Raw genomic sequence first — 13,451 nt, 5'->3', positions numbered from 1 at the left:
GAGGTTTTCAGGGGGTTTGTGAAAAAAATATTGTAACGGCGGAGTTTTAACATGCCTGTTTCTGATGAAGTTTCATGCTCAAGCAGTTTCAAGCAAATTCTGCTCCTTTTTTATTCATTTGTCTATTGCACATTTGATACTCTTAGCATTAAAATATTTGCATACTTCCTCACATATTTTACATTTAAGTAATTTAGTATGTCATTGCGAAATACGGGATTTATCGCTTCCATTGAGAATGACAGCCTTGAAGCCATCCTGAAAAAGCTCTACTTTATGAATACAATGTACGCAGATGAAAGAATTTGAAAGCGTTCATTTCTTCAGAAATGTTGTATTGGAAAGATTGATTAAACTTGAAAACATTGCATGGGCCATATGCGAGTGTCTAAAATTGTTTTGAAGTTAAGTATTTCTTTACCATTTGAGTCCGAGAAAGAGCTATCCCTCTTCTTCTGTGTTGAGTCAAAAATGCATAGAGGTGAGATTACAATTTACTTCGAGCTTTATTGCTGAAAAAGGGAAAGAATGGCTAGCAACCTAAAAATACCACAGGAAGTATGAAAAATTAATTCCTATAGAAAATTTTCGTGGGTGGAAATTTGGCAGTGCGAGGTTTACGCAGTAAAAAAAAATTAACGGAATTTAACCATGCAATTTAATTAGCGCTATATGTAAATAAGGAATTCATGAAATTTGTGTAGAAAATTTCTCTTGTAATAAGTAGCTTAAAAATATTTGTTTCGTTAAAAATTACCTTTTATGTAAAAATTAAAATAAACGTGTATACTGAAAATAGATGCTTCTATTATTTTCAATATATGCCTGCTCATAGCATAATTACAAGAAAATTTTTCAACAATCGAACGATAAATGTATGCAGTATATCTTTATCAAACAGCTAGGCTCATAGTCCTTTTTAAGAAGACTTAAATCTAGAGATCTTTCTCATTTTACTGTAAGAAAAAAGTTCATTTAGTTAATCTGAGACAGTTCCTGAAAAGGTATTTTAAATTACATCCTCTAATTGACTTCTGATTTAGTGATAATATTGATAAATATACCCTTGTGTCAGAAAATTTCAGCCAATCTTTTTGACCTCTTTGTTCCACATATATCTCATTCTCAAAATTTTTTCAAAGTTGATTGAAGCTCAACACAGAATAATCACTGTGTTTACTGTTTGGTGAATTTATTTTTCTTTTATTTTTAGCGACCATTTTAGTTCGTAGCAATATTTGTAATTCTATAATCTGCAATTACGTTTTCGTTCTTGTTATAAACTATGGAGCAGCATGAAACTAAAAAAAATCTCACAATTTTTATTGCCTGTGTGTGTGTACGCTCTTTTTTTTTTTTTTTGCTTGTACCCAAGGAGTACGCCAACTTCTTTGGGAGTTTGGAAGGGGTTCGTAAGAGGGAAAAGGTTGGGAACCGCTGATATACACTAGCAATATGCATATACATTGCAAAAAAATAATTATTTGCAAAAAAAAAAAACAGCTGGGGAAATTAAATGTTTCTAAATTTGTGGCATTTTCTAAGCTACTGATAATGTTAAATTAAGGGGCCATTGAGCACCCTCTTAAAATTTGAGACAGAGGCTAAAACTGTTGCACAGCATAATACTATTAGTAAGTGTAAAAAAAGGGGAGGGGGGGGGTTCTGGAATCTAACTGAAAAAAAAAGTTTTTTTGGAACAACCCTAATAAGCATCTGTCACAAAACATAACAGTTTTTGGAAAATTTAATGAAAATGTCACAGCAATTCATTTTTATTATCTTTTCAACAGGGCTGTGGAGTCGGAGTCGGAGTCGAAGAGTCGGAGTCGGACTGATTTTAGAATAAAGGAGTCGGAGTCGGAGTCGTTGGAAAACATGCTGACTCCGACTCCGACTCCGGGCTTCTTTTTTTCTTTCCTTTTCACTGACTCTCCTTGCATTTTTTAAAAATTGATTACCAATTGGTTCAATTACATGTATAAAAAGATACTAATGAGAAAATAACTGCCATTATGGCAATCAGCTAGCTTGAATGCTTACCGAACTTTCTGTAGCCGTCCCCTAGTTTGCTTGCTTTTTAACTTAACTAATAGCAACTTTAAGCAAACGGTTTTGTTGAATAACATTTTCAAGTAATCACTTTCAAATAAAAATAGAAATATAGTGTTTTGTTCTATCTCAGTTTAAAATAGTAAAAGAAACGTAACAAATTAGTAAGTCGACGCCTGTAGCTAAGGTTGAAACGTTTAAGTGTGATCGGCAAATTCAAAGAAGTTCTGGCTTGAAAGCACGAATCCAAAAGATTCGATGAAATAATCTAATGTTTTTTTCTTTATTAAGACTATTTCTGTAAGCTTGGTTCTCACTAAAAAGTATGTAACAAAATAAGTGTAAAAAATTTCTTAATTACAACACTCAAGAATTGCAGTTAATCTTAAAATCTTCATATTTAGGTTAATTCTAAAGCAGCCAATAAAATTTAAATTAAAAATTTAGCGAAGAAGAAATATAGGTATAGTAAAAGCTATTCGTACAAATTTGTATACCGCCGCGTTTTGTGTAAAATTAGCTCCTGACGCATATGTGCCCTATTTTCGTTGAAATTTTATTGATGAAATATAATTTAAAATATATTCGTGAAAATTTTTAGAATTAAAGTATTTATATTTTTTATAAACTCTGAAATTAACTTTGGGTGTCATCTACTAGATGGATGTCACCAGGGGCAAACCACTCCCTCTCAAGAACTTGGATTTAGAAAAAAAGTTTCTTTTCTCTCAAGTTACAGCTTTCAAAAATTGAAAGCACACGATTTGATCAATATATATTTGTTAAACATTAAAGGGGGGGCAAATTACACATAATCATTTTCAAAATTTTTAAAAGGGATTTTTAAGTCATCTCACTTTTTAACTCGTAACTATTGGAAAGTTTGATTTTTAAATTGAATTTCTAACGTTGTATGACGTCTTGGGTTTACAATAAAAAACAAAATGCTAAATTTTCATAAAAAGGAATTAATATTTCAATCTCTGTTAAGAGGTTTTCCCCCTTCCCTTGAATGGAGAGAGGGAGTTTAAAAAATACAATTAAAAAAATTTTAAAAAATCCGGAGTCGGAGTTGGAGTCGGGCGTTTCAAAATCCAGGAGTCGGAGTCGGGGTCGGAGTCGGCCATTTTCCTTCCGACTCCGCAGCCCTGCTTTTCAAGAGCAATGCTCAAATTCAAAAGATGAAGTTGAGTTTAGCATTTTCTAACAGTGTGGTATGTTGATGATAATACATCAAAAAAGTGGACATAAAGATAAAATTAAGCATACAATATGTGAAGAGCTGTAACAAAGTATTGTACTATGAATGCTATTTTGTGTCATAACGTGGGAACCAGATTAGATATGGTACATTTATATCTATGGTGGAAACTGAATTCATTTTCAGAAACTGACAAGCTTCCCGCCTCACTCTATCTCTGGCCCTGAACAATAAGGGAAAGTGGTCATCAGCTGCTTATCCAAAGCTGCTTAATTGACAGAATTAGTTATCCGGGAACCTATTCTAAAGACTTAAACATTTTGGTTCTATTATTTCTGTTCAAATTACAAAACACAGAATAGACATTCTTCTTAGGTCTTCACTTATGAGATCGCATATAGAAAATTATTGGGCGACAGAATATTTAATGCCTCAGAAGGACGAGAACAGAGTTGTGCAGTTCACTGTCTGATTATACTGTCGGTTCATTTTTCAGTAAGTTACCGCCCAATAGCCAGGGTTAAGGCAGAAATACATAAAAGACACTGTCAACTCAGTCACTCCAGCCGAGAACAGCAGTTTTGTGCTTATTAGCACTCATCAGCCTGGCTTAGGAATTGACTGAGCTGGAGCTGGAAAACCTCATAAGGAAGCCAAGAGTGCTAATTCTATGTGTGCTACCAGTTTGTTTGGCACTCTTGGCTTCCTTTGAGGTTTTCCATCTCCAGCTCAATCAATTCCTAAGTCAGGCTGATGAGTGCTAATAAGCACAAAACTGCAGTCCTCGGCTGGAATGACCGAGTTGGCGGTGTCTTTTATGTATGTTTGTTCACTGTCTGATAGACCAGGAGAATATTTTAATTACTAAAAACTTTAATTTTGAAACCCTTTAATTTTGAAGAAGTGTTTGAAAGAGCTTTTGAAAGCTGCTAAGTCAGCAACTTACGAAAGTTTAAATTCCAGTTGAAGTAATACAGATTAATTACCAGTAAAGATTTGAAAATATTGTAATTCCTTAAACTTTAATCGTTTGTAGTGTGTTGGTTAAAAAAGTGCAAATACAGCCACAGCGACCATTAAAAGAATTTTAAAGTTGACATATTAGCACTGGCAGCTATATAGCCTGCAGGGGGGGGGGGGCAATTGTTTTTTAAAAGTGTGACATCATTTATAGACAGACCCTTTCATATTTTTGTTACAAAGAAAAAAAACATGGATTGTATATATCTAGAAATACTGAACATTTTTATATTTTCTTAGAAAATAAAGCTATTATATACATTTTAACCATTTTTTTCAGTAAAACAATGGCTTTTTTCTAGCCGCTTCAAAATTTCCGAAAATTTTACATCCCTCATTGACATTGAAGTTTTATCTGCTTTTCCTATGCTTTGGTTGAATTTCTTTTGGTTGGTTTCAACAAGAACAGATGCCAAGCCTGACTAGAACAACATTTATCTTGTCTGAATTTCTAAAACCATTTTTAATGTATGGTGTTCCCTTAATTGTATAGTTTTCATCAATATAATGTTCATTTTCTTTTGGAAAAAAACACATCACCCAGAAACATACAAGAAAAAAAAAGTACCTAAACATCTTTCTTTGGATATATAAATTCCACACTAGAAGTTTAAAATCAGTCCCAGAACAAACTAAGTTTCCATAAAACTGCAAACAGCACCTAAGCACAAGTACTTCTGAAAAAGAAAAAGATTGAAATAAAAAAAAACATATAAGTATACATCACTGACAAAAAATAAGTAAATAAATAAATAAACATTTTGACACATAAGCAGACCTCTTTTTTTTTTTTAATTTACTTACAAGTGTGGACCTAGCAAACTTTGTTCTGCTATATAAATTATTTCTAGTGAATATATTGGTTGTTAATTAAAAAATAAGGAATGTGTTTGGAGACTGAGTTGTGGCCACCAGATAGCACACACAACAAGCTTATTTCGGCATGTTGAAAACTCTGCTGGCGAAGTTTATTTGACAGCAAAATTACGTTACAATATTTTAAATATCATAATAGGGCAGTTTTCAAAAGGTGAGAGCAAACACAGACCTCAACTTTGAAGCTTGAACATCAAATAACTTTCATTTTAATTAGCTCAAAAATTTTTGACTTAAATTATAATACTGTATGGAGACAAGAATTGACATAAATTATGGAAAAAATGCTCTTTTGGACATTAAAAACGTTAACTGAGCAAATGAACCATAAAAAAAGCATCAAAATAAATTTTTTGATAATATTTTCCACAAATTACAAAAGGAAATGCATATTATTTGTTTTGTAAAAGAGTTTAGAAAAAAAAAGAGGTTAGAAGTTTGATGAATGTCCAAAAGTTACAATCTGGACAATGCTATTATTTGAGAACTAAATATATGATTTATATGTTTTAAAGGTATTTTTCGTCCTCAAAATCAATTTTTAATTCTTTTAAAGTGTTTCATATGTTTTTATGCAGTATCTTTGAAGCAAAATCATTTTTCTTAAACATATATGTGAGATGTCCAAATTGCATTAAAATCTAGACACCAATAATTGTGTCCATTTATTCAATATTATAAATTGTCTTCTGTCTTGTAACCTTAATGAAAAAAGCCTAGTATGATGTTAATTTCTTTAATCCATTGGTATTTTGCACAATTAATACGTTATGCATTGAACATTACATAAATAACAGTAGAAACACAAGTTTTGATCATAACGATCGCATTTAAGTAAACAAATAGGCAGCAAAAATCGCCAAGCAAACCCCGATTGGCGACAACTCACAGCGTACGATGAGCAAAGGGTTGCCAGTGAGGAATTCCGGTTTTTGCCAACAGCGTCGATTTTGGCGACTTTATCACCTGCGCTGGCAAAATTTTTTTTTTTTTTTTTTAATTCTACGAAACCATATCAAAATTTTATTATTTAAAGATTAGTATATAAAGTCATTCATGTACTTCATAAATCCTCAATTTTTCATTGCAGAATTCAAAAATAGAAAAAATTTTCTTTGGAAAAGTTCAAAAATTTCATTATGATGATGTCCAAAAATCTGTTCCCTACTGACCATATCATAAAATAAGTTAAAGATGTGAAAATGAGAAAGATGGAAATAAACAATGGATTGAAAAAACGAAATCATGGAAACGCGAAAATAAAATGGCTTGCAAATTGAATGGAGATGAGATTTTTTGAACTTTATTTAAAATCTTGTAACTTTTTTCCTTTGGAGATAGAAGCTTAGTTTTTTGACCATAGGTTGAGATAGATCTGGAGTAAAAGGTGCCGCTTTTTCCAATGGTGTCAAAAAGAAAAGTGTGGGACAATTCCTTCAGTGTTTATTGATTTATTTAATGAAGAAAGTAGTGCCTAAATTTCAGTTAAGCCTAAAAAATTCGAGCTAAAAACTCCTACAAATAACTCCTGCTGTAATTAAGTCATGGTATTGAAACAAATTGCGTAGAACGCAGAAAATTCTACTCTTTCTCACGATACACAATATTAATATGTGCAAGTACTTTTTAATCCCCATTATCGAGAATTTATGTGGAAATTGGGCCTAATATATTGAAATAAAAAATAACTATGCGTCAAATTTTTTTCCGAACTGGTCTGCAAACTTTTCTGGGGCTAAAATAAAGATATTGTGAAAATTTCAGCGAAATCTGTCAGGTAGTTCTCGAGTTTTGCGCTTTCACATAAACAGACGCTTTTTTGGAGACTTCATTTTATACTATGTATAGATGTGCATTCCCAAACAAAAGAAAAATGAATAAATAAATAACAGCACCACTAACCTTTTTCTGAGTTTTTTTCTTTAAAATGATCTAAAGCTGTCTTTGCACAGTTAAGAATGATATCTGAGCTATTGGAAGCAAAAAAAAAAATATTAGGTATAAAAGTGATACGTAAAATTACTACATACTATTTATTCAACATTCAGAATGTAGTAAGTACATGCAACTAAGTGGGGAAGGGGGAAATATTATCAGAGTTGTCAATCTTTTTCAGACAGTAATGGATAGTATTAATAAAAAAGATGTATAGTTTCAAGTATCTATGTTAGTTTTCTATTTAGCAAGGTTTATCTACCCCCCCCCCCTCCCATCTTAAACCTCTACTATCATGAGGAGGGAGGGAGAACTATAAATTAAAATAACATTCCTTAAGTATGTAGTTTAAAGATAGTAAAAATACTACACAAAACAATTGCAGGAAATTAAGATTTTATTTATTTTTAAAATTAGTAACAGAAAATTAACTATTCTGCAGTCTGCAACAGTCTTTTTTCAAAATACAGATCAAGCTCAAACCTAAGCAAAGAACTGAAAATTCACAAAAAGTATATTAACAAAATAATACATCAGGGGTCTGTCCAGGATTTTTCACGGGATCTTTTGTGAAAAATCAAATAATTCTGTAAAAAAACAATTTCGTAAAAAACCAAATAATTCTGCAAAAAAATTTTTTTTATAAAAACAAAATTTTAGAACTTTGAGATGGCGCAAACTGCATCATTGACACTTAAAGTTGAGTGTTTTCCCTCTTTTCTGTTGAGAATATCATTCTTAAGTATTTTTCGAGTATTCTGGGGGGAGGGGGGCGGCATTGCTCTCTGGGAGATGGGTACCCCTCAAGTATCAATACTTATTTACCATTCTACATTATGTTAAATTTTCTAGAAATGTCATATGTATAGTATTTAAAATAATTGTAACAAAGAAATTCAAGCAGGGGTTCAGCATTTAACTTTTCGACCCAAGACCCTCAAAGTGCACAGAATTTTATTTAAAACTTATAAACTCTGTGATTAATAAATATTTAAAAAAATATTTTGTTTATCTCTGAAGAAAGCGTACCAAACATTGAAAAATCAGATTCCCATAGCGGATGCAAAGAGATCGCTATCCTCAAAGTGAAGGCATCAAAAGTAAAAAAACGGCTTGTAAAATAAATATTTTTGATAAAATTATGCCAGAATTGCATTTTAGAGTCCCATGTTAAATATATCATTAATATCTGGACACAGTTGAATTAAAATAAATAATTAAATAAATAAAATAAAAAATAAACCATTGATTCACATTTTAATTTGCGACTCATAAAAGAAATTGGAATTCTGCTTTAAAAACTTGTTGTTACAAAAATAAAGAGACTTTTCATTTATCTGCATCCTAATAAAGCAAAGTTAGTGCGAAAAAGAATAAAATATGATTCTCATATCAGATGTAAAAAGATTGTGTTTTCAGAGAAGTTTACAACACCACTGCATAAAACAAACAAGCAAAATTATAAACCAAACTGACTTTCAGCTGTTAATTTCTTTCAAAGAAATCAACAACAAGCATTATATTTATTTGGTAGTGGTAGTTATTTATTATGGTATGGTATTCATCGCTTGCAGAAGCATCACAAGAGTGCTGTTTTTTTTTCTTTTGCAAAATTAGTAAATTTTATATAAGTTGATCCCTCTAATTTAACTTTAAAAAAGGTTCCAAACATTATCACTTTTATGTACAAAAATATACTCTGTTATTTTGATTTGAGATTTGCTCTTTCAATATACAATTTGTGAAAGATCCGTTTTTGTTCGTCAGAATTTTGTGAAGGATCCGTTTTGGTTGATTGGGATTTGGTGAAAGATCCGTTTTAGTTTATCGGATTTTTGTGAAGGGTCCATTAACAGACACAAATTTCCTCTGGCCAGACCATTGTACATATATATATGTAAAAATAATTAATTATTAAAATAAAAAATGAGCTAATCTAAGGTATCACACATTAAAATAACTATCAACTATCAAAATACTATAATAATTAATGCATGCAAAAGGATTTAAATCTCAAACAGAAGAAGCAAATTTGTGAAAAGTAAGCATTCATTGTTGACTTTGGTATGTGTTTCCAAAAGTAAATTATATTTCCTGATTTATTTTTAAAAAAGGAATAAAATTATCCAATTTTCAGCAGTATGTATTAAAATAAGTGCTAATAGGCCAAAACATTAAAATATTTACAAGATGCAAAAGGACTTAAATCAACAAAAGAAAAATAAACTCACCAATTAACCTTTCTAAGATTAAAAAAGAAATAAAAAAACTTTTTGATCCTGTCCAAGTGAAACAAAAATCTAAATTTGCAACCCGAATTGCAACAAATTCAGATGAATAGAAGACATCTTGTTTTGCTCCCTGACTAAAACAAAAAGGGGGGAAAACCTTCATGGAAAATGCATTATATTTACTACTGCAGTGGTCTCAAAGTTAAGTGGAAGTATATCAGTTTGGAGCTGGAGAAGTGAGAAAAAATGAGAGGGGTGGATTTTTTTTCTTTCTGTAATCCATCCTCAAGTTGAGCAACAATCATATTGATACACAAAATTTTGACAAGTTCTCAACAACCTACAATTTAATCTTTGAAGGACCATACATGAGCATCTTATAGAAAAAAAGGTAGCATCTAGTCTGACATTCATTTGAATTTTGATGATTTGAATTCAAATTACAATTTAAGCAGTTACAAATTGGGATAGGACCCTACTAGTTACGTTTCTTATTTCTGCATGAGGCTCCTATCACAGTGGCGCAGCAAAGGGGGGGAGTGAACCCCCCCCCCCCCAGAGGCATTGGTTTTATCATAAATGCAAATTCCAATACAGTAGTTCATGCATACGAAAGTGATGTTTTGATTTTTTTTTTTTTTAAACCTTCATTAGGAGGTATTTTTAATAAAAAAAACCTCCAGAAGGTGTTCTTGATCAAAAAAAAAACCTTCAGAAGATTTTTTTGATCAAAAACCCCCTCCAGAAGGTATTTCTGACTGCGCTAGTGTCCTATCACAATTATTATTACAAAAAACATATTTTGGATTCAAGACAACAAAATTCAAATGAATGCCGGGGGCTGGATGCTGGATGATTACCATATTTTCGGGAATAAGCGCCGCACCCGGTGTAAGCGCTGCAACGTAATATATTCTTAAATTTAAAAAATTTTAATGTATGCGCTGCACCCGGTGTAAGCTCCGCACTTTCTACATACACGCACTAAACATTAAACAACTTAAAAGCACAATCAGTAGTAAAGAAAGCTGGATTAAATGTAAATAAAAAGTATTTTTGTTAGAAAAATGCCTCCATTTTAGTTCTTGGCATGGGTGCCCATAAGCAAAATTGTCAGGGGGGGGGAGCTCAGATATTTTAACCATGGCTTAACAGGATATTTTCCCCATGGATGCAGATTTCAGGACAGATTAGAGTCATTAAAATTTGACATTTTTAATAACTTATTCATTAATGGGTAGTTTAGAAATGTTTTTACATTTTTACAAAGAAAAAAGTACTAAAAGCAAGGAAGTTCTAATTTCTAAGGGGGCTCAAGCCCCTCCCTTGCCCCCCTATATGGGCGCCCTTGGTTCTTGGAGGAATTCCTAGAAAGCTAAGAAGTGTTTTTGAATTATAGAACTTGTTTTTGTATCATAGCTTGGTAAATTATCCCACTCTCCTAAACCGGCATATGCGAATGTTTACCCCTCAGTCTCAAATAATAAACCGTAACTCGCATGTTTACTGGCGGAAGCCGTATGACGTCACAGCGTAAATGTTGAGTAACAGGCTGCTTATGCTGATGTGGAAAATAGTTTTAAAAGTTTTCAAGGTGGAAAATCTCTGAAAGTTAAGATGTAATTTTAGATCAGATCATGCAAAATATGGTGTGTTTTGTGTAGTTACATATGTTTAACTGTCCATAAAAAAAGTGTTCTTTCACTCGCTCTCTCTCTCTTTTTGGTCTTGACCGCCATTGCAGTAGGTTGGTATTAGTTTTGGTGCTGACATTTTGCACCTGATGAGCCAGTCATGGGCTCTTAATTTATTTTCAAACTGAGAGGAAGTGGATAGAATTTATTATGAGTTGAGTGCTTTTGTTCACCCTGCTAGAAGAGCAGGGATGTTCATAAAATATTTCAACCCTAATTGTTAGACGATTTTGTCCACGTGCTTCAGTAAAGCATAAAAATCTCCAATGTAATTTAAGAAGGTGTTATGTCTATGATGATGTGTCTTCGGTCGACTTTGCTGTTTCCTATGTCCGACTTGGATTTCCCATGGTTGATGCAAAGCATGGAGACTTCGTCTAGACCCAACCAAGCCTATTCCTTATGAGCTGGCCGGACTGGATGCCTGTGCAGATGGGTTCATCAGCGGAGCGATTCGGAGGACAGCCTATGGATGGTGCATGTTTTCTTTACGTCTACTAAAAGTGTCGACGATGTTTAAAGTTTTCTTCTAATTTATGAATCTCCAATTTGTATGACACCAGTTTTTCTAAAAATGCATTTACCTTGGTATGATGAACTTTGGTTTCTTTTACCGGGACTTTTTCTATTATGGTATTTTTCAAGAGAGTGGACGTGTTAACTTTTATGAATTGGAACGAACTTTTTAAATCAATATGTTTGGGGGGCTTACAGTCTAAATTATTTTGGGTGCATGAAATTTGTTATTTTACCCATGTGAAATGTATTTTTCCTGTTTACACATTCTACTCTGTTTTATTAATAAATAGTTATCTATTTAGACAAATGAGTATCTGTAATTCTTTTCCCCTGACATACCATTTCACAATCGTTCGGTTTACTTGCACCGACCCATTTTTAGTTCCTAGAACTTTAGGTCTTTTATCCACCATAGCGGGCAAGTCCAACAATTTTTTTTTCTCATTATTATTTTTAACTAACAATTATGAAATATTTTTTTAAATCCCCATTTTGCACTTTTTGCCTTCAGCATCCCTTGGCCCATTTGCCTCGGCATCACTTTCGATGGTTAATAGGTCCGATTTTCAACGGCAAACGCATCTCTCATCAATGCCAAACTCTCTGGCAGCAAGACGATTTCCAATTGCTTCTGCCTTTTTTCCTTAAACTTAAAGGCTGCAGTATAACTTTTCAATCGCTTAGGAGCCATTTCATAAGCTACCTGTGAAAGAATTCTGTAAAAAAAGAAAAGCCAAGAACGCACGAACGACAGCAAAAGAAGCAATGTGAAGATATGAGTTAATAATAAAATTAGAGCTAGGAGACAAGTTTTCAATAAGATTGCTTGAGCGAGCAACCCACTTTTGTGAGGGCAGTAGTAAATTCCCTTTACAAAACTGGAAATCCATCCCCCTCACTTACTAGTACTTTTGCTGCCTCCTCTCCCTGACCCCTTCGCTCCGACGAGATACGCTTTGCTCGCCCACATGGATCAGTTTCTCTCCTGAGTGAAACGCTGACTCACTGTGCAATCACTGACTCACCTTCCCTCCCCCCTCTTTGCTTCACTTGCCGCCCAAGTTCAAAGGATTTCCGGACTCCTTCGCTCCCACGGGATAGGGCTTGCTAGCCCAATTGGATCAGCATTTCTCTCCTCAGTGAAACACGTGCAATTGCCGACTCACCTTCCCTCCCCCCTCTTTCCTTTATTTGTTGCCCAATGTCTAAGGATTTCGCAACGATGTGGGATGTGGTGACGATGTGGGATGTGGTGCCGTCTATTAGCAGCGTTTTCCACTTTTTTTTTAACTTGAAAAAAAAAAGACACTGTATCCGCCGCACCTGTTTTATGTGCCACACTGCACCGGCAATTTTTTTCCTTTTTTTTCTTGTATGCGCCCCAGAGCTCATTCCCGAAAATACGGCATGTAAAAGAGGACTGTGCAAAGTTTATTCTATGGGACATAAATGCCACCACGCAGCAAAAGGGGCACACTCACAGGGGCCCCAAGGACTAGAGGAGTTTGTATTATGAGCAAAGAAATATAAAATCAAAGGAACATCAACTACAGCCAAGTGAAAAAAATAAGCAATCATAATCGCTCAAAAAAAAGGAAAACATTTTACCTGAATATATACATTTGATTTCTTGCAGAACCAGCACATGAATTCCTCAGAAACCTAAACAAGTCTGCTAGAAAATCTAATTCAATGTCTTTAAAATCTCCATTTCTTAAAATTTCCAGACCATGATTGGCAACTTTTGAGATGGTTTTCCAATGAACATCATTGATTTCATATCTACAATAGAAGAAATTTCATAAAATTATGATGAACAAAAATGTGATGACAAAAAAATAATTTAAAAAAAAAGTGAAAAATCATCATTTTAATCATTAATAGGAATTTTGAAAACCGATTTTTTTTTTTTTTTTAAATGTA

At 33.1% G+C, this 13,451-nt stretch overlaps 1 protein-coding gene across 1 annotated transcript in view; it reads right to left on the bottom strand.

The window, feature by feature from the left end:
- Positions 1–13,451, bottom strand: part of LOC129228258 (ataxin-10-like) — a 45,307-nt gene that overhangs the window by 22,522 nt on the left and 9,334 nt on the right. Inside the window, exons 2-4 of the mRNA XM_054862930.1 lie at positions 13,137–13,310; positions 7,052–7,119; positions 4,842–4,950 (exon numbers count right to left, since the gene is read on the bottom strand). Coding sequence (XP_054718905.1) covers positions 4,842–4,950; positions 7,052–7,119; positions 13,137–13,310 — 351 coding nt within the window. The remainder of the gene's footprint in view (positions 1–4,841; positions 4,951–7,051; positions 7,120–13,136; positions 13,311–13,451) is intronic.

Source organism: Uloborus diversus, chromosome 1 (assembly GCF_026930045.1).
Source record: "Uloborus diversus isolate 005 chromosome 1, Udiv.v.3.1, whole genome shotgun sequence".
Taxonomy (NCBI): domain Eukaryota; kingdom Metazoa; phylum Arthropoda; class Arachnida; order Araneae; family Uloboridae; genus Uloborus; species Uloborus diversus.
The sequence above is the reverse complement of the archived record's forward strand: the minus strand, read 5'-3'. Positions and strand labels throughout refer to the sequence as shown.